The 22,707-nt window shown below is 41.9% G+C and overlaps 1 protein-coding gene across 1 annotated transcript in view; it reads right to left on the bottom strand.

Annotated features, from left to right (window-relative positions):
- LOC110485968 (aromatic-L-amino-acid decarboxylase) overlaps positions 1–22,707 on the bottom strand; it is a 31,612-nt gene that overhangs the window by 3,257 nt on the left and 5,648 nt on the right. Inside the window, exons 2-12 of the mRNA XM_021557241.3 lie at positions 22,369–22,576; positions 20,956–21,069; positions 20,240–20,359; positions 13,728–13,862; positions 10,794–10,943; positions 5,961–6,027; positions 5,695–5,789; positions 4,608–4,675; positions 3,546–3,622; positions 2,044–2,063; positions 1,783–1,881 (exon numbers count right to left, since the gene is read on the bottom strand). Of these exons, the coding sequence (XP_021412916.1) occupies positions 1,783–1,881; positions 2,044–2,063; positions 3,546–3,622; positions 4,608–4,675; positions 5,695–5,789; positions 5,961–6,027; positions 10,794–10,943; positions 13,728–13,862; positions 20,240–20,359; positions 20,956–21,069; positions 22,369–22,569 (1,146 nt within the window). The 5' untranslated portion in view covers positions 22,570–22,576. The remainder of the gene's footprint in view (positions 1–1,782; positions 1,882–2,043; positions 2,064–3,545; positions 3,623–4,607; positions 4,676–5,694; positions 5,790–5,960; positions 6,028–10,793; positions 10,944–13,727; positions 13,863–20,239; positions 20,360–20,955; positions 21,070–22,368; positions 22,577–22,707) is intronic.

The raw sequence follows: 22,707 nt of genomic DNA, 5'->3' as shown, positions 1-22,707 counted from the left end.
CGTTAAGGTGAACTTCTTGATATGGACACTAGGTGGCACCCTAGTAACTTAATTTGAATTCATTATTTTTCCTATAGGGTGGTGTCCTTACAGCAGCTAGCTAGCTGGCTGTTGTAATATACCTTCAGCAAATGCTGAAACCATAAATTGTAGCTACATTGTCTTTCATGTTCATTTACCCTCGAGAAAGGCTCCATTCTCAATCAAAGGGTTAATGTGATGACGCCTGTTAGACATGTGAAAATACTAGAAGAACATTAAAGCACATAGCCCTATCCATACAACTCCCTGAATCGAACAGAAAATGCATTGTTGTTTAGTATGCCCATGGAACCAGATATATCTCAGTCTTAGTACGGAAATGAAAAGCACAAGCTCTCTGACAATGAATCTAGTCATAGAAAGGTCAGTATTAGCCCAAAGGCTGGCAGATGGTGACTGTCCAAAGATGATCTACAGTATGCAGCCGGCTATATATTTGTATCCCCGTGGACCGGTTAGTACATAAAACAATCTCCATTCAGGTTGCAAAGGCATCGATTTCCTTTTTAACTTGATTTAGTGGCGACAAAATGGTGGCTAATGCTACTTCCTAACATTGCGTACAGCGTTCAGACCAATGGTAAACAACAGTAGGCTGCAACCTGATTGGCTGAACGCGATTCACAACATCCGGGAATTGCAAATAGCCACTAGCATGGTGGTGGAAAATGGTGTTTCATAAAGTAAGTATGCTTATATCCCCCGTTTTTTTATGCCTTCTCAACATTATATCAAGTTAAGAAGCAAATCGATGCCTTTGCAGCCTGAATGGAGAATGTTTTATGTACGAACCAGTCCACAGGGGATACGAATGTATAGCCGGTTGCATAGATTCCCTTTGGACGATAAAATTAAACAACTCAATATCGCCATCTGCCGGCCTTTGGGCTAGGTCAGTATGTACTTTTATGTTTGTACAAAGACGCCCGGAAAACTGAAGAAAATAACCATGAAATAGTCGTCAAACTGCCCAACCTTCCTTGGAGGGAAACCTCCAAGCTAAATACCATGTCCTATTTCAGCTCACCCTGTTCAAACTCTTATTCACCACAGGATCAAACATGTCATTCATTCACTAATCTGTGTGTGGCATTGCATGCTTAATGAGAACCAAAACGTGCATCATTGCATGTAATCACAATTACACAGTAGTACATCATGATGTACAGTATTTGTAACCAAAGTCTGAGTGAGAACAGCCAGGACAGGGCTATTAGTAATAACTCCAATGCCAACTCAGTCATTAATGAGGCCAAAACCCTGGTCCTAACTGTGATTATTAGCTGACCACTCCACTTCCTCATTCCCAGCCAGTAGGTCACCACCACTATGAGGTTTAATGGTCCGTGTGTGTCCACTATAATTCATTTACTGTTTGTATGTCTATTCAGAAACTGCATGCTGCTGTACCAAGAGGACAGCAAAAGCCCCATACAGAGACATTTCTATGTAATCTGACCTACAGTAGTCAATGGTCAACTTGTTGAATAGCACTGTTTTGTAAAAAAGACAACTGTAGCCTACATATGATTGATTACAAACATGCTTTACTGGAGTTGTTCTATCTAATATAGACAGTAGATGAATGCAGTATGCCTCAGTGTATGGCTGGAGGCCTTATGTGTTGCTGCTGCTGCTGTTGCTTCATTTACTGATAGAACTAGATAGACACAGACCAGGCTGATTTGATTGACAGAGGAAGGGAAGGGAACCAAAGCTGTTTCTCTGCTTTGCTGTTACCTTACGGATGTAGTCCTGAAGGCCTTTGAGCCCATACATCCGGAACACAAACCACATCTTGAGAGAGCGGAACCTTCGGCCCAGTGGAATCTGCCAGTGCTGTGAGGTAGTTTGAGGTAGAGGGGGAGATAGGGTGAGGCAGAGGGGGATAAGTGGGTTAGGGTTAGTGGAGCAAACAGAACTAACTCCTCTGATATGACATCCAGCGTCACTCTTACACATAGACAGAATATAATGATAATATATAACCATTCAGCTTACCCTGTAATCTGTGACCAGCCCTGTAAATAAACATATGAGTAATTATACTATTAGCAATTCACAGCCAACATTTTAATTCACTGTAGTCCATCACTTATAGTGTGTGTCTATACCATAGTTATTAGCATATTATGGAATGTTGGTACCATCGCGCTGAGCTTTATACAAAATAATTTCTCTCTCTCTCTCTCTCTCTCTCTCTCTCTCTCTCTCTCTCTCTCTCTCTCTCTCTCTCTCTCTCTCTCTCTCTCTCTCTCTCTCTCTCTCTCTCTCTCTCTCTCTCTCTCTCTCTCTCTCTCTCTCTCTCTCTCTCTCTCTCTCTCTCTCTCTCTCTCTCTCTCTCTCTCTCTCTCTCTCTCTCTCTCTCTCTCTCTCTAATTAAATTCAAGGGCTTTATTGGCATGGAAAACAGATTTTAACATTGCCAGATCAAGTCTCTATCTCTCGCTCTCTCTCTCTCTCTCATTGCCTCCACATACAGTAGAAAAGCCCTGTTGCAGTGGCAATAACCTGTAATTTCATTGAGCTGGAGCTGGGGGAGCAGTGGCCTTACTGTGAGCAGCCTCCCTCTGTGAGGAGAGGTTGGCCAGTCTTTTGTCTTTCTGTCAGTCCAATTAAGGAGGAGGCTTCAGGCACAGCTGCAGCCTGCCAGAGGCAGACTCTTGTGCTGTGCAACTGCGTCCCAAATGGCATCGTATTCCCTACATAGTGCACTACTTTGACCAGGGCCCATAGAGTCCTATGGGCCCTGGTCAAAGTAGTGCAATATCTAAGGAATAGGGTTCCAATTGGGACACAGACTACATCTGCATCTAAGATGGGTGACACTCTGTCACTGGCTAACACTGGCAGGCAGCGATGCAACAGGACCATTAGTGGACTATTACAGTGCAAATGTTTTGTTGGGAGGACGTGAGGGACATCGGTAATTGAATTGGATTGTTTTAGAGTGACATATTGTGTAAGGTGTGTTATTAGGAGAGCGTTTGGACGCTTTTATTGTATTAGCTCTCTAACACAAGCACACACAAACATACAGTGCAACTACAGTACATGAACACATGCACACACACACACACACATGTTTGTACACACACACACGTTTGCACACACACACACTCGAGCATATGCACACACGTTTCCACGCGTACACACACACACACACTTCCTAGCCATATAAAACATGGGGCTATGGTGGTGAGTATTAGTTCATCCACCTTGGGTTTATTAGCAAGCCTAAAGCCAGCAGGATTGTGAGGTGAGTAAGCCGACAGACCCTCAGATCCATGATGCGATGTACTGGGCTCTCACACTAACACCATTCACATCCCATTACATTACAGGGACTCCAGACATCATCTGCACTTGATCAAATTAAACCACTATACTGTAAATAGGCTGATGAGACTATTGCTAGATTTACCACATTTAAACCTAATAGATTGGGAATAACACAAAAAAGTGATGTCAATACAGACTATTGTCAGTGTAAAAATATCTACCTGACTCTTGATGATCATGTTTCAGGTATAGAGGATCCATCTTGAAGGCCCCAATGAGATCAGATCTTTTCCTCACCCTATGGACAGACACTGAAACACTTAAACTCTGTTAGCCTCTTAGAGCTCCCACAGAAAACAGAAGGGAAGGCTAAAGGGCAAGGCTTTTTAAGAAAAGCACAGAAAACTACTCCCCCACATACAGAAGCTGTTCAGTGCTACATTAAGTCTTACAAAAGACACACATTACTGAAGTAATTTATCATCTCTATTTTAGTGACGTATATTCTCTTTTTGTTAACTTATATTGAACAATAAAGTTGTATTGTAAAGTGACAATGGTCTAATGGAACACCCTACAGTGGATGACACTGCAGCAGGCAGTGAAAAATACACTATAGCGTCATAAAAAAAGAAGCAGACAGCTATTTCTGAGCAGACTATACAAGTCTCTCCTTACATAAGTCATTTCCTTTGTGAACTGACTTTGTTAACTGACAACTCACTGGGGATGGAGGAGGGCATTGAGCGTTCTATCAACAAGAAATGTTGGGGTTGTTTGTGGGGTGATGAGAGAGAGGGCAGATGGGATGCCTATTCCCACCCACTCTGTTTAAAGAATGCTTTAGGTGTCTAGATAGTACTTCTGGAGGTGACTTTGTTATGACGGCCCATTGTAGAGTAGTGTAGTCAATAGCCACAATAGCAACAGTGTAACTAAGGACGGGGAGAATAGTACAGCCTTAGATTTTAGGTTATAGACACATATACAGTTGCACAGTGTCGTGCTGAGCTCACAAGGAAGTTTAGATTTGAATCAATATTAAAAACCATGTTGAAGCTGCTCCCCTCTCCCCATAGAACAGAAAAGATGGAAAAAATGTTGGGAAAAAAATATATATCTATATTATACAAATAAAGATTTTACTTAAGGAAGTTGTATGTTTTTATTTAAATGACCAACAGGGAATTTTACAGACTGTCCCCCCTGTCAGATAAAACAACCTGTTCATTAATAAAACAACGTTTCTAGAAAGGCTGACTGTCAATCACTTGATAACTTACCACATTGTAGAGCAGTCAAAGTTGACTAACAACCATTTGTGTGGGTTGAAATTGAATGAGTCTGCAAACTGAATGAGATAAGAGTCAGCCATTCAAATCAGCTGATTTCGATGCAAATGTACAGGTCACCCTCATAATACACAAGCCATTTTTTTTCCATTTAACTGTAGGAAAACAGTAGTCTTATAACATATTTGACTTGTCAAAGCCCCTTGTTGCCATCGCTAGGTTTGCACTGACTGCAGCTGGCTTACCACCACAACAGATAACATATTTCACTAGGATGGCTCCAAAGATATGGCGTACGCAGCATATCTAACACCTAGGCAACCTTTATTTGAAATGCTAAATAGAGCATCTTGCACAATAACTCTATTGTCACCACCTTGATTCCTCAAAGAGAGAAATCTCCAGTCTCATCTATTTGCTCTCTATCGCTGATTTTCTAATATCCTTCCCATCTGCCTTCACAGACGCAATAAAAGCAGGCAGCAATAGGAGACAATATCAATCAGAGGGGCTCGTGCCCAGTTGTTACCATGCTGACAGATGCAGGAGCCTGCCTATCACTCATATCCTAGCAACCAGCCTCAGCTGCAGAGGGAGCCGGTGTGCCTGACTGCCTGTCATTCAGGTGTGTGTGTGTGTGTGTGTGTGTGCGCGTGTGTGTGTGTGCCCGCCTCCTCTACTACATCCCTGCCCCCCCCCCCACCCCCAACCCAAACATTGTTTGAACTTGTGTCGCTAATAAACAGTGATATTTCTTGGACGAGGAGAGCAGCAGGGTTTTATCTAAAGGTCTGATGATGCCTGAGGAAATTACTTTAGCCTTATCTGTGCTCTCAGTGTGTCTCTCCACTCGGCTTCGCTCGGCTGGAGAGACGCATGCTGTTCAAAAGGCCAACGGATGCTCTTCTAATTTCCTACCAATTTTTGGGCATATTACTCATTCTAGCACACTTCCCTCTTGACAGTCAAATTAAGTTATTATCAAACACAAATTATAATGGGTGTAAATACAAGTATGTTCACTGACAATTTAACTGGAAGTGTGTGTGTGTGTGTGTATTTGTGTCTGGTTTCTAACCTCAATGCCGTTCAACAGGGGTCTGAATTCAGGACAAATAAAGGAACTCCCAGCATATGCAGCATCAATGTGCATCCAGATTTTCTCTGCATTACCTGAGACAAAAATACAAATGTGTAGAACCAGTAGTACAGAAACATACAAAGCTGGTTCTGAGACATGGCTGTACAGTAGATTCCTATGTCTTTATCAGTCTACAACCACATGTCGGTGCTAATAGACAGCCTTTAGGAGTATGTTAATAATGCTTTGAGAATCATACTTACATATGGGCCCAAGTTCAGTAATGTGATCAAATGCACATGAGGGAGTGGTCCCAAGAGTAGCACAGAACTAAATGAAAGGACACAAATCAACAACTCATAAAGTAACATCTTCATGACAACAATGAGTGAGATGTACTGTATTATGATGGTCTAACAAAGGGCTCTAGCATAACTGAAAATATGCCATAATACATGAACGATATGATAATCATACCTGTAACTTCCTCCTCCAAAGATAGCCATAGAAAGAGATTTGTCCATTCAGATAAACACTGTGATTAGGACATCTTTGTCCGTTGGGAGACAGACTAGGCCAGTATAGTAATCATTTACAGATACTGATCTCCTGGCGTTTATCATGGGTTAACAAGATCCAGTTTCATTTGGTTTGGCAGAGGAGGCGATTACAATTAACAGTTCATGCTATTTAGGCCTCAGGGCATGGTACACACAAACAGTAGTAGACGGGGAGAGGAAGATGAACGGTGAATTACATCTTTCTCCCAACTGTTGCCACTGTGAGTCTATGTGTGGGTTCTAGGGCTGTTGTTTCAGTATGCATGTTCTTTCTGGAAATATACAGTACATTACATTATATTCATAAGAGTGTGTTTGTGGACTGTATTGGACTATTGGTTATTTCTGATTGACTATTGACTATTGACTATTGTTTGGACAGTTGATTGTGGCATTTTCTTTGTAATAAGGGGAAAATGAATGTGTCCATTCTAAGTGGCAATCTGCCGCCTCAAAGCTTGTCCACGTAAATGGACATGTGTTCTGTTCTCACATAGAAGGGGATGAGTGTGTTCTGTTCTTACAAACAGTGCCTTGCAAAACAATTCACCCCCTTGGCGTTTTTCCTATTTTGTAGCATTACAACCTGTAATTTAAATTTATTTTTTATTTGGTTTTCACACAAAATAGTCAAAATTGGTGAAGTGAAAATAAAAATAAAAACTTGTTTCCAAAAATTCAAAAAAAAAACTAAATGGAAAAGTGGTGTGTTCATATGTATTCACCCCCTTTGCTATGAAGCCCCGAAATAAGATCTGGTGCAACCAATTACCTTCAGAAGTCACATAATTAGTTAAATAAAGTCCACCTGTGTGCAATCTAAGTGTCACATGATCTGTCACATGATCTCAGTATATATACACACCTGTTCTGAAAGGCACCAGAGTCTAAGTAAGGGGCGCCACCAAGCAAACGGCACTATGAAGACCAAGAAGCTCTCCAAACAGGTCAGGGACAAGCTTGCAGAGAAGTACAGATCAGGGTTGGGTTACAAAAAAAATATCTGAAACTTTTAACATCCCACAGAGCACCATTATGTTTTTCCATCGGCAGGGACTGGGAAAATGGTCAGAATTGAAGGAATGATGGATGGCGCTAAATACAGGGAAATTCTTGAGGGAAACCTGTTTCAGTCTTTCAGAGATTTGAGACTGGGACGGAGGTTCACCTACCAGCAGGATAATGACCCTAAGCATACTGCTAAAGCAACACTCAAGTGGTTTAATGGGAAACATTTAAATGTCTTGGAATGGCCTAGTCGAAGCCCAGACTTCAATCCAATTGAGAATCTGTGGTATGACTTAAAGATTGCTGTACACCAGCGGAACCCATCCAACTTGAAGGAGCTGGAGCAGTTTTGCCTTGAAGAATGGGCAAAACTCCCAGTGGCTAGATGTGCCAAGCTTATAGAGACATATCCCAAGAGTCTTGCAGCTGTAATTGCTGCAAAAGGTGGCTCTACAAAGTATTGACTTTGTGGGGGTGAATAGTTATGCACGCTCAAGTTCAGTTTTTTTGGTCTTATTTCTTGTTTGTTTCACAATAAAAAAAATGTTGCATCTTCAAAGTGCATGTTGTGTAAATCAAAATGATATACAAACCACCTAAAAATACATTTAAGACCCCTTTTTTTCCATTTTCACCTAAATGACATACCCAAATCTAACTGCCTGTAGCTCAGGCCCTGAAGCAAGGATATTTAAAAAATAATTTAAAAATTAGCTTTATTTAACTAGGCAAGTCAGTTAAGAACAAATTCTTATTTTCAATGACGGCCTAGGTTAACTGCCTGTTCAGGGGCAGAACGACAGCTTTGTACCTTGTCAGCTCAGGTATTTGAACTTGCAACCTTCCGGTTACTAGTCCAACGCTCTAACCACTAGGCTACCCTGCCGCCCCATATTATGCATATTATTGGTACCGTTTGTGGAAATGTGAATTGAATGTAGGAGAATGGTAGAAGAAAATACAAAGAAAAGAAACAAAGAAAAAAAATAACTTTTTCTACCACCATCTTTGAAATGCAAGAGAAAAGTCATAATTCTAGCCATCACTCTGGTTGTAATTCCGATGGTGTACACAAGTTAGCAGCAGCGTATGTGCAAAATTTCAGACGGATAACTTGAAGAATGAGCGAACTACATTACATTTAGTGTGAAGTCCCCAGGTACATTTGGGAAAATCACGAAGGAGACATTCGCATTCATATTCCATTTTTCAGCAAGAATATCACCAAATCTGTATACTTGGACTTTGATTTAGCTTTTGAAGTATTAGTATCCATATTATAAGTTCAACATTTGCAAAACAACCAGTTTTCATAACTTCATAACTCTGAATATCCTTATAATTTTTTGTCCAAAATGAAAAGGCATGCTGTCGTACAAGGTTAGTAGCTACATTTTACAACATATACATGGATACTCCCGTAAAGCCCAGCTCATTGGCTATCTATTTAACTTTGTTTGACCCTGGTTGGTGCTTATTTGACAAAGATACAGTCGTTCAAGTGATGGCCGCCCACGTCATCGGCGTGCCAAGAAGGCATCGCTCTCTGACCAAATATGGTGTCCTACTACACCCCTAATGAAATAGTGAAGTCTTGTTACCTTCTAGGATCTCTGCGGAATAGATACAAACAGGATTTGACTCGTTGAAACAACGTTTAGGGTGAGATTTTCACAAATTCCTTTCTTTGCAAATTGAACGAGTGGAAATACAAAATCGATTGCGCATGCTATATAGACCTTTTTAGAATATGAAAAAGGAATTTATCTAACAAAACAACACTTCATGTTATCTCTGGGACCATTTGGATGATAAATCAGAGCACGATTTCAGAATGTAAGTACACATTTCACCTTCAGAGATGAATTTATCAAACCTATCACGGTGAAAAATATATTTTGTTGTTTGAGGAGTGCTCCTAACAATAGCATGGCATTTTTTTCAAAGTAATAGCTACTGTAAATTGGACAGTGCCGTTATATTAACAATAATTTAAGCTTTCAGCCGATATAAGACATTTGTTGTTTCTCTACAATCTGCGATCTTGACATAACGCGCTGCATGATTTACAACTGTCCCATTGACGGGAACGCTGATTGAGTTTGAGCTTAAATTAATTGTATTTTTACATGGACAGTGCACATTAATCAACGTTTCAGTAAAAGTGCCGGTTTTAGCCAGCAGGCTATTTTTCAACCGCAGTCCCTGGGCAGGTTATTAAAAACAATTACAATATAGACAATCATTGAGCAGTGAGCACACAGAGCAACATAGGACAAGCAAGACGTAGCATACAGACAGAGCAACATAGAACAAAAAGCCGCAAGACAAAATTCATAAAAGCAACAAAGTGTTTCCACACCTCACAAGCTACAGACAACAGATAACCTGGAAAGCGGCAATACACAGCTAGGGATTATGTTCACAAATCTGATTGACCTTTAGCCATGTCTTCATGCATTTTGTGAAAGTGTGATATGTGGTGCAGTTATGTGTGTCTGATGGCAGTGTATTCCAGACATTGGAAGCTCTCACAGAGAAAGCGGATTTACTAAAGGTGCTTTTCCTTAAGGGAAAATACAGTCACCTCTCATGGCAGACCTTGTGGATCTGCTGCCATATGTTTGGGTTTTCTGTTTAACAAAAATACTGAGTGGAGAGGGAGCCAGGCCATTTAGGATCTTGAATACAAGACATGCGTCGGTGTATTGCACAAGATTTTCCCAACTCAGGAGCTCATGCTTTCTGAGGATGTAACAGTGATGATGGCTATTGGGCTTCCTATCAAGCACTTTGAGAGCCTGTTTGTAGACAGACTGAATATGTTTTAATGTTGTACAGCAAGCTTGGGCCCAACTAGTCAAGCAGTATGTTAAGTGGGGGAGTATCATAGATTTGAAGTACAATTTTGCTACCTCTGTAGTCAAACAATTTCGTATAAATTGGATTAGCTAGTTGGAATTTGGTTATTTGAAATACCTTTCTCACATGCTTTTTAATAGAGAGGTTGGAATCAAGTATGATGCCAAGGTACTTAAAATTAGATACCACCTGGAGCTTCTCCCCTGACACATAGACATCTGGCTCAGTAGCATCTGTTGCCCTCTTTGTGAAGAACATGCAAACAGTTTTTTCACATTGAGATGCAAACACGAGTCACTGAGCCACTTTGTAACCTGGACCATTACAGTAGTGAGTTCTTGTTCAGCTTGTTGTTTGCTCTTTGTTGTTTGCTCATTTGAACTTCAGACCCCGTACAGACAGAAGGCAGATCATTAATGTACAGGCTGAACAGGAGGAGCCCCAGTATTGACCCTTGGGGCACGCCCACATCATAGCCAAGATTGGGCGACAGCTCATTGCTCCCTCTGACACACTGAGTTCTGCCTTCAAGGTATGATTTCATCCATCTCAAGGATCCTTAAGAAGTTTTAAATTTAAGGCAGCAAAATAGGAAATATGCCAAGGGGATGAATACTTTTGCAAGCCACTGTACTGTAGAAGGGGATGAGTGTGTTCTGTTCTTACGTAGAAGGGGATGAGTCCTGCAGCCTTGTCTTCCTGTATCATTCTCCGGAGGGTCTCTCCCTGGACAGCGTACTTGTCTGACTGCTCCGTTGGAATCTTCTTCATCCTCACTCCGGCAATCATACCTGCTCGTTCCACCGAGCAGTGAGCCTGTTCAAACAGCGTAGAGTAGAGTTAACACAGGTGACTTCAAGATGGCCAACTATGTCACAACCCAAAAAGAGTAGATGATATACATGTAGATCACTTCAAGAAATTGTACAACGTCAAACCAAATAGAGCTCCTAAGATAGCCAACAACATCACAAAGAGAAATAATGATTTTGGTGACTTAAAGACAGCCAACATCGTCACGGCAACCAGATTTAAGCAAGATCCTGATAATAGGTTATTTTACAGTATTCTAAATGATCATTCTATCTCGGCATATAGTACTCTACATTTGGCCAAAGATGAAATAATGTTTGTAGTCCGTCCATCATGTAAGATGTTAAAGTACCAGTTGTACTGTGTGACATCACAGGCTATTTTCCTCTTCCCCATAAAGGCCAGTGTTGTCCTAGGGGCAGAGCAATAATCTAATCCCATCCTGCTCAGGTCAACAGAGCAGAGCTAGCATGACTGTGCTGCCTGACAAACAGACCCATATCACAAGAAAGGCTTACCAAGAAAAACTTACAAAATGACTAATTCAAGGCAGAAAGGAGTTGGAGAAAGCTACAAAAAAGGCAGAGATGTATTTATTTTAGCTCACTTTAATTCATTGTACAGGATGTAAAAAGGGGATGTCTCCCTCAGAGTGACCTGACCATTGCACTGACCATTTATAGCCCAGTGGCCCATTGAAACAAAAGAATATAGGGGTCTCCCGAGTGGGGCAGCAGTCTAAGGCACTGCGCCATTTGGAGGTTTCGGCCGGTGGGGCTTTACTTGGCTCATCACGCTTTAGTGACTCCTTGTGGCAGGCCAGGTGCCTGCGGGCTGACTCCGGTCACCAGTTCAACGGTGTTTCTTCTGACACATTGGTGTGGCTGGCTTCCAGGTTAAGCTGGCGGGTGTTAAGGAGCGCGGTTAGGCGAGTCATGATTCGGAGGACACATGACTCCACCATCGCCTCTCGCAAGCCCATTGGGGAGTTGCAGCGATAAGACAAGATCGAATATTGGGGTGAAAAAGGGGGTAAAAAATATATATACAAAAAATAAATAATAATAATAAACACAATATAAAACAATTATGATGATAATATATGTCAAGGTAAATGGCAAATTATAGCACCAAATAATACTAATAATAATGTGCATTTGAGCATGTACAGTATGTGACATTTGTAGTGCTACAATTAATGAAGCTTTGATTAACGAGACATTATTTATCTTATCATTTGTATTATTTTGTACTAGAATTTGCCATTTACCTTGAATCATATTATCATTATTATTATTTGCCATTGTTGAGTCTCAATGGGCCACTAGGCTATACATAAATGCAATGGTCAGGTCACTGAAGGAGACGTCATCGTCTGGGCTCTGGCTGGGCCACTCAAGGACATTCAAAAACTTGTCATGAAGCCACTCCTCCGTTGGGAGTTGTTGTCCTGTTGGAAGGTGAACCTTCGCCCCAGTCTGAGGTCCTGAGCGCTTTGGAGCAGGTTTTCATCAAGGATCTCTCTGTACTTTGCTCTGTAAATCTTTCCCTCAATCCAGACTAGTCTCCCAATCCCTGCCATTGAAAAACATTCCCACAGCATTTTGCTGCCACCACCATGCTTCACTGTAGGGATGGTATTGGCCAGGTGATGAGCAGTGCCTGGTTTCCTCCAAACTTGACGCTTGGCATTCAGACCAAAGGTGAATTCAAAGAGTTCAATCTTGGTTTCATCAGACCAGAGAATCTTGTTTCTCATGGTCTGAGAGTCTTTAGGTGTTTTTTGGCAAACTCCAAGCGGGCTGTCTTTTGCCTTTTACTGAGGAGTGGCTTCCGTCTGGCCACTCTACCATAAAGGCCTGATTGGTGGAGTGCTGCAGAGATGGTTGTCCTTCTGGAAGGTTCTCCCATCTCCACAGAGGAACTCTGGAGCTCTGTCAGAGTGACCATCGGGTTCTTGGTCACCTCCCTGACCTAGGTCCTTCTCCCCTGATTGCTCAGGTGGCCAGCTCAAGGAAGAGTCTTGGTGGTTCCAAACTTCTTACATTTAAGAATTATCGAGGCCACAGTGTTCTTCAGGATTTTCAATGCTGCAGACATTTTTTGGTACCCATCCCCAGATGTGTGCCGCTACACAATCCTGTCTCGGAGCTCTACAGACAATTAATTCGACCCCATGGCTAGGTTTTTGCTCTGACATGCACTGTCAACTGTTGGACTTTATATAGACAGGTGCCTTTCCAAATCATGTCCAATCAATTGAATTTACCACAGGTGAATTCCAATCAAGCTGTAGAAACCTCTCAACCTCTCAATTTAAAGTCTCATAGCAAAGGATCTGAATACTTATGTAAATAAGTTAAAAAATGTATATATATATATATACATACATTTGCAAACATTTCTAAAAAGCTGTTTTTGCGTTGTCATTATGGGTTATTATGTGTAGATTGATGAGGGAAACATTTTATTTAATCAATTTTAGAACAAGGCTTTACGTAACAAAATGTGGAAAAAGTGAGGGGGTCTGAATACTTTCCTAATGCAGTGTATATCATATTTTAAACAATAGATAAAGAGGAACTAATACCCAAAATTATAACGATAAAAAGCAAACATTTGTTTATTATTTTGTGAATGATTCCCTCTTTATCTATTGGTTAATTACACACCTGCATTACGGTGGGTCTGATTGGGTTAAAGTGCTCTAAAGTAATCATCCAGTTTTGTGGCCTGACCTGTTCAGGGTAAGAGTAGGATTAATAAGAGCAAGAGTAGAAACCTGACCTGGTCGGAAGAGTAGGCCACCAGTTTGGAGGTAATGCCAGTCTCTGGACGCTGTGGGTCACTGGCCAGGATCATTCTGACCGCCCTGGAGCGGGCAGCTAGGAGAGCCACCAGAGTCGCCTCACTGGCCGTACCCTTCAGAAAGACAGAGGAAAGTAAGTGGGGTGACTTTCAATGACTTCAGTCAAACCAGTAGGCCTTGCAACATGTACCTCATCTGGTGTCATAGGGAGGGTCAAGACAAACTGTCTTGGGAAGTCTGGTTAGATCAGATACCCAGTGCAAAATGTTCTAGAAAACACGTACTTTACATGTAAAATCTGCTCCATACAAACCTGATGGTTTTCAAAGAACTCTTGTTCTTTGCTGAGGCTATTCATATGCACAGCCACTAAGCATCATCAATGCCTATTGAGTCAGCTTGTTGTGTTGTTAGAATATCCTTTGATCCTATCTGCTAGCCTGCCTGTTAACAATAATGTCCACACCTTAATGACTGAAAATAACTGATATGTCTCAGACACCCACAAGTCATTTGTTCAACTATTATTTAGGAAATTGTATGCGACACAACAAATGTTCAGATTGCAAATATCGAGCATGACTCCTGAACTAATGGAAATATCAAGTTAGATCACGTAAATCAATCCATCCTGAGTTTTACAATGGTGTGAAGTGGCGCTCTGGCTGTGGTTTCAGGAAGGAGGCGGCCGATAAGTTGGCATGGTGTAAAACGGATGAGGGTGTTTAGTCGATTAACAGGGAGTAAATAATAAAGCCGTCAAAAATATAACCTAAACCAGACCTCAATCATGCCTGCATGGGTCTCCCGAGTGGCGCAGCAGTCTAAGACATTTCATCTCAGTAAAAGAGGCATCACTACAGTCCCTGGTTTGAATCCAGGCTGTATCACATCCGGCTGTGATTGGGAGTCCGGCGCGCACAATTCGGCCAGGGTAGGTCGAACCTAGTCGAACATTGTAAATAAGAATTTGTTCTTAACTGACTTGCCTAGTTAAATAAAGGTTGCATACTGACCTTAACCCTGTCTAGTAGATGAATGACAGATATTAAATAGGATACCAATCATTGATGTACTTATTGATGAAGCCAGTGACTGATGTAGTGTACTCCTCAATACCATTGGAAGAATCCCTGAACATATTATAGTCTGTGCTAGCAAAACAGTCCTGTAGCTTAGCATCTGCGTCATCTGACCCTACATATTGAACGATTCACTGGTACTTCCTGCTTTAGTTTTAGCTTGTAAGCAGGAATCAGGAGGATAGAGTTATGGTCAGATTTGCCAAATGGAGGGCGAGGGAGAGCTTTGTACTTGTCTCTGTGTGTGGAGTAAAGGTGGTCTAGAGTTTTTTTCCTGGCTGGCACATCTAACATGCTGGTAGAAATTAGGTAAAACGGATTTAAGATTCCACACATTAAATTCCCCGGCTACTAGGAGCGCCGCCTCTGGATGAACATTTTCTTGTTTGCATATGGCCTTATACAGCTCATTGAGTGCAGTCTTAGTGGCAGCATCGGTTTGTGGTGGTAAATAGACAGCTACAAAAAAATATAGATGAAACCTCTTTTGGTAAATACTGTGGTCTACTGCTTATCATGAGATACTCTACCTCAGACGAGCAAAACCTTGAGACTTCCTTAATATTATATTTAGTGCACCGGCTGTTATTGACATATAAACACAGACCGCCAGCCCCTGTCTTACTGGAGGCAGCTGTTCTATCTTGTCGATGCACGGAAAACCCAGCCAGCTGTATGTTATCCATGTCGTCGTTCAGCCACGACTCAGTGAAACATAAGATATTACAGTTTTTACAGCACTCCACTCGCAATAATATTTTTAATGACTAGCATACACCCACACCCTTCTGTTGTTGGGGTACGCCGCCCATACCCTTCCAACACCTAAAAACAGCTTTCTAACATACTTCATTAAACATTTTTGGAAGGAAAACTATTTCACTCATATTGTAATTAATTATAGGTCATATTACATATACATTTGGAAACACTGTACCATCATATTGGTTAATTTGCATCAATTCCATTAAGTAGAAATTGCAAACATTAACAAAACATGTGCACTTTGTAATGATAACTTTAATCAACAAATAGTATGATTAGAGATATAAAGAGCTAATATTAGCGGAGCAAACAAACAAATGCTAAAAACCAATGATGACTGTGTCCAACTAGAGGCTTTACTGATACCTGTGTAGCCTGAGCCTTGTTAGAGTAAGTCTAGAACACACATGTGCATACCATAGCCAGGATAGATTGGGTTTCTTTCCATTCTTTTCCTTTGTCAGTAATGAACAGGTCCGTCAGATAGTTGGGGAGGTTTCACATCATTAACTATACAAGCTATACAGAATAATGGCACTAGATATACTGCTCACCCAGGACCAGGTCCTAATCCCCGACACTGGGAAGAGAAAAAGACTGCAATATAGAGGCCAGGGTGCGGGTGCCCTGACAAAACTATGGTGGAGAGTAAATAAACCGTCTCTACCCTCTACCCGCAAATGTACAATCAATGGAGAAGAAACTAGCTCAGTTCGAGACTATGGTGTATGTTTCTTGGTTAACAACAGGTGATGCACGATCTCTAATATTAAGGAAGTGTCAAGGTTCTGCTCGCCTGAGTTAGAATACCTCATGATAAGCTGTAGACCATACTATTTACCAAGATAGTTTTCATCTATATTTTTCGTAGCAGTGAGGACAGACGCTGGGATACGAAAAGCAAGTACAGGTAGTGAACATTTAATAAATAACCAACATAAAACAAACAAGGACAGTGTCTGTACAGGTGAGTCCAAAGAAGCGCTGATGCACGTAACGATGGTGACAGGTGTGTGTAATGACAGGCAGCCTGGCACCCTCGAGCCCCAGGGAGGGGGAGCGGGAGCAGGCATGACAGGACCCACCACCCGGCGTCCCACCTGGGGGAGCCTGACGGGCCGGCCGAGACATGGGAGCCAGACAAGCCGGTTGAGGCATGGGAGCCCGATGAGCCGGCTGAGGCGTGTGAGCCCGATGAGCCGGCTGAAGCATAGGAGCCCGAAGAGCCGACTGAGACATGATGTGGGGTGTGAGAGCCTGCCGAGCCAACCGAGGCAAGGAAACGTCTTGAGCCAGACAACGTGTGGAAGACTGACCAGCCAGCTGAGGCACCACCGGATCATTTGGCAGCGGCACCCGGACCCGATGTCACCAACCAAAAACGACAACAAAAAACTCCCTGATGCTTCCAATATTGGTGTCAGCATTCACTAAGACCGCACTCAACAAGCTGTTTAGGGCCATTAGCAAACAAGAAAATGCTCATCCAGAGGCGCCAGCTCTTAGTGGCCGGTGATTTTTATGCAGAAAAATTCAAATTCATCTTACCTAATTTCTACCAGCATGTCACCTGTGCAATTAGAGGGGAAACAACTCTAGATCACCTTTGCTCCACACACAGAGACACATACAAAGCTCTCCCTCACCCTCCATTTGGCAAGTCTGACCACCATTTTATTCTCCTGATTCCTGCTTCCAAGCAAAAACTCAAACAGGAAATACCAGTGAAGCGCTCAATATGGAAGTGGACCGATGAAGCAGATGCTATGCTACAGGACTGTTGTGCTAGCACCGACTGGAATATGTTCCAGGACTCATCCGATGGCATTGAGGAGTTTACCACATCAATCACCGGCATCATTAATAAGTGCATTGACAAAAATGTTTCCAAAGTGACGGTACGTACAGTGGGGAGAACAAGTATTTGATACACTGCCGATTTTGCAGGTTTTTTCCTACTTACAAAGCATGTAGAGGTCTGTAATTCTTATCATAGGTACACTTCAACTGTGTGAGACGGAATCTAATACAAAAGAGGTCAGAGAACCACACTCAATGTCAGCAAGACAAAGGAGCTGATCGTGGACTACAGGAAACGCCCCCATTCACATCGACAGGGCTGTAGTAGAGCGGGTCGAGAGCTTCAAGTTCCTCGGTGTCCACATCCCTAAGCATCTATCATGGTTCAAACACCAACACAGTCGTGACGAGAAAGTTGAAAAGATTTATCATGGATCCTCATTTTTTTTTTATATAGCTACACCATTGAGAGCATCTTGACTGGCTGCATCACTGCTTGGTATGGCCACTGCTTGGCATCCGACCACAAGACGCTACAGAGGGTAGTGCGTATGGCCCAGTACTTGTGCCGAGCTCCCTGCCATCCAAGACCTCTATACCAGTTGGTGTCAGAGGAAGGCCCTAAAAATTGTCAAAGACTCCAGCCACCCAAGTTATAGACTGTTCTCTCTGCTACCGCATGGCAAGCGGTACCGATGCCTGAAACCAACAGGACCCTGAACAGATTCTACCCCCAAGCTATAAATAGTTATTTAAATAGTTAACAAAATAACTACCCGAACTATCTGCATTGACCCTTTTTGCACTAACTTTTGCTGCTACTGTTTACTATCTGTCACTTTATTCCTAAATATACATATTTTATTTAATTACCTTGCATCCCTGCACATTGACTCACTACTGGTACTCATTGTACAGTATATAGCCAACTTATCGTTTCTCATTGTTGTCAACGGAATTTCATATATGTGTACATTAATTAAAATCACTCAGTCTATTGATAAGAATTTGTAAGATTCTTATTTGCATAAAATAGACAGAGACCAGTCTTATTGTCACCTTCTGACCTTAGTTCCTTTGTTTTTGTCTGTGTTTTAGTATGGTCAGGGCGTAAGTTGGGGTGGGCAGTCTGTTTGTTTTTCTATGTTGGTTTTTGAGTTCGGCCTAGTATGGTTCTCAATCAGAGGCAGCTGTCAATTGTTGTCCCTGATTGAGAATCATACTTAGGTAGCCTGGGTTTCAGATTTGGTTTGTGGGTGTTTGTTTCCGTGTGAGTGTTTGTTGCCACACGGTACTGTTTCGGTTTCGTTCGTTTCACGTTTATTGTTTTGTAGTGTTCCGTTTATGTCTTTAAATAAACGTTATGGACGCTTATCCACGCTGAGCTTTGGTCCGATCCTTCTTCCACCTCTGAATGCCGTTACACTTATCAAAATGAGATAATAGTATTTATTCTCGGAGCGCGCTCCCATTGAACCACGAACAACAGTTTATATCCAAAATATGACGTCATAGGTTATAAAATATAATTCCTCCTATCGACCAGGACAAAGCAGGTTCAAAAGTTTATTCCAACCTCCTAGCGCACACACACATCAATATTAACTTCTGAAGTCTCACCATTATCTATCACTATTCAGCAGACAGTTCCAGATAACAAAAACCTAGGGAATGCTCTTGCTGCCTTATCTAAACGCCCCAGAGTTTATAGTTGAGTCGGTTCAACCATAGGTTAACGATCCTTTTTGCTTACTCAAAACCCACAACCCATTCCTCCCCAACCTAGATGGAATGGTGTTTATTATGTTTCATTACTCTTTGTTCATGCTACATAATCCCTTCCTTATGAACTAACAATATTAATCAGATATTGTAAAACAAGGTAGAGTTTAATTAGTTATAGTTCTATTTAAATGTAGATATAGTTTAGTCATTATTCATAAAATTCCTATCAATTGTGTATCTGTTATTACTTTTATTTTATTTTTCAATTATTTATCTATTTTCTTTCTCTCTGCATTGTTGGGAATGACCCGTAGGTAAGCATTTTACTGTTAGTTCACACATGTTGTTTACGAAGCATGTGACGAATACAATTTGATATGATTTGACAGTATTATAATTTCACTCCCAATCATAAACACAAATCTCACTCATTAGCTTCTGTTTTAATAAAACTGCTCCTAAATGCATCTCATACTCTTTCAAATGCTCCTCGCAACATGGTGCATCATGTGAGATGGCAGCTCTCATTAGGCTGGCAACAAGTGAGGAGGCCTATTTGTTGCCATAGTGAAGTGCACTTAAAACCCCAGCCATAAACAAAACACCCCTAGGATGAGCCATGCTCCTCGATTGCTTCAATAGAGGGCCAGCCTCTCTCTCTCTGCAGTATCCACAACAATAAATGAACGCTGAACGCTTCACCACACGAAATAAGTACACACACACACACACAAGCCCATCTTTGGCTGACATATTAAAAAGGCAATTTCCTGCTGTTTATTTGGTGCTGTGAGGTGAAAAATAACAAAAAAATATATGACAGACAAATTGCTGGCAGCAACAGAATCGAGAGCAGTCAATTGCTTTCCCTATTTTCCTAACATCTGCATTGTTTTTAAAGGCAAAGTGGCAGGGACTGTAAATATGGTATTGACCCTGTGAATGCCATATGTTCTGTACTTGGCTGTCCTTACTTTGAATCTGACTATGACAAACATCCCATTTAATTGAGTAATTAATGTATTTGAAAGTACGCGTTGAAATGCAGGAATAAAAACTGTGTAAATAAAACCAATGCATTGTCTAACCCCAAAAAATGGTGGGTAGTTTTACCATACCTGGATGACGCCTCCTCCTTGTCCGTGTGTCCCGGCGATGAAGTCCTCTGGCAGCTTGAGCATCTTCCCCAGCCAGTCCATCATGACTGTCTCCAGCTCTGTACACGCCGGACTGGCAGCCTACAGTAACATGGGGTTAGAGACAGGGTCAACACACAGATCTGTACACGCCGGACTGGCAGCCTACAGTAACATGGGGTTAGAGACAGGGTCAACACACAGATCTGTACATGCAGGGCTGGCAGCCTACAGTAACATGGGGTTAGAGACAGGGTCAACACACAGATCTGAAAATGCAGGGCTGGCAGCCTACAGTAACATGGGGTTAGAGACAGGGTCAACACACAGATCTGTACATGCAGGGCTGGCAGCCTACAGTAACATGGGGTTAGAAACAGGGTCAACACACAGCTCTGTACAAGCCTGGAATGGCAGCCTGCAGTACGTGGACTGTGGAGTTACCACACCATTTGGACATGATGAGCGAAAAATGCTAATATCGGTCCATTGAATTGAATGGGATTTATGCCACAAATGCTAAAAAATTATATTTGGAAACAGTGCCATGGAATCTAAACCAAAGCATGGATTGCTGTCATACCTTTTTGTAATTTGGGTGAACTATCCCTTTAATGTCTTAAAATGGTGATACTGTTCAAATCACATTCAAAAGAAAGAGAGAGGATGACAGAAAAAGATGACAAGGTCATACATACCCAGGAGAATCCGATGCAACCAATAGCTCCAGACAGCATGTCTGCCAGCATGGCCGGGAAGGAGTTAGCCGTGGGGAAGTAGGCATAGAAGTACGGGCTGTGCCAGTGGGTCACCTTAACACAGGTAGCCTAGAGGTTAGGGGCCGGTTCAAATCCCAGATGTAACCTGACGGAGAAAATCTAACAGGATGTGTGCTGGCACTCAGAGGTTTGCTGGTATCAAAATCCTGCTAAATAACATATCTTGCCATGGTGCCACTGAGCCCTTGAGTAAGGCACTTAACCCTTAAACTGTTCTAGCCCTCAGGTAAGGCAGTTAAACTGTTCCAGGCTGAATTCCCATCTTGTGCCTGTGTGGGGCACCAAGCTAGAGGCTGCCAGTGTCCCTGTCTGTCTCCCTTACATGCTTTTCCCACGGTGAGTCATTCATTAGACTAACTGGGCTTATTCCACACTGTTAAAAGCAGAGGTGGTAGAGGAAAAAAAGATGATAATGATTGATAATGGAATAACGGCTTTCATGCTACAGCTAAGGAAAGAGTTTGGGTTGGGAGTCGGGGGCAGATAGATTGAAACGGGTTTGTTTCTCTGGCAGTGAGATTATTGTTGTGAGGTTAATCATTCATTTAAAGTCTTTGAACTTTGCCACGTGAAAGGCCACAGAATGCGTGGCATTTTCCAACCACTTGTAAAAAAACAACTATATGGTAATACGTGTCATATACAGTTAATGTGAGCTTAAATTAACTGATTGCGCAGTACAGACAACAAAGGACAATGGAACACCTTGTCTCGTTAGCAAAACGTTCAACACTGAAGCTCCTTACTGTACACCTTCTGAATGATCCCTAAACCACTGTCAACAGACCCAGACCAAAATATTTAATTCCATATGCACCACCTATTCATAAGGAAGTATGCATAAGAGATTCACAACACCTTTATGAAACCTGTCATAATGAGTATTGCAGTATGATTAATAACAACAATTATAACACATGTATTCAATATAATGAATAACCTCTTGAAATAGATCTTTATTTATCCATTGTACAGTGGAAATGTGTATTCTTACTGCCTTGGAAGAGGTTGGGAGCAGCACAGGGTTAGAGGTTAGTGACTGGGTGCATTGACTGTTGTGCATGTTCTCGTGATCGTTCAATGTGGCCCGGATGCCACTGGGTAAACAGCTCATTGATATCATCAATATTATAATATTTAATTATGAACTTTTCACTGATGAAATCTGAGAGAAAGCAGATCTCCAATAACAGAGTACCTGACCTAGAGCAAGTTATAAAGGCCTTATGTATGCCACCTTCAAGCAAAGTATTACCATCATGTTACAGCTGTAATCACCCTTCAATCAATAGTCACCTTCTCTATAATAATATAATAATCTAAGCCGCCTACCCCAGGCATGATGACCCTCTCAATGTCTTTGACCACGTCCTCGTAGGTGTCGGGCTCCTCAGGGGCCTCCTCAGGGATGAGGGACCGCAGGTACCCAGGCTCCACGTCGGGGTACACCGGCCTTTGCTCTATATTCTCCAGGTAATCTGCTATCAGGTCTACCATCTCCTTCCCTCTCCTCCGGAACTCTGCAGCGTCCATTGTACAACTGGAACAGACAAATGTCCCACTTTATTGTCCCAACCTTTAGTAACAGTCCCATACACTTAATCCCCGAGTACATGCACGTGTGCTCGCACACACACACGCACACACGCACACACACAATTTAGCATTAAG

This window comes from Oncorhynchus mykiss, chromosome 2 (genome assembly GCF_057628025.1).
Source record: "Oncorhynchus mykiss isolate SJ-2025 chromosome 2, ASM5762802v1, whole genome shotgun sequence".
NCBI classification, from domain to species: Eukaryota; Metazoa; Chordata; class Actinopteri; order Salmoniformes; family Salmonidae; genus Oncorhynchus; species Oncorhynchus mykiss.
The sequence above is the reverse complement of the archived record's forward strand: the minus strand, read 5'-3'. Positions and strand labels throughout refer to the sequence as shown.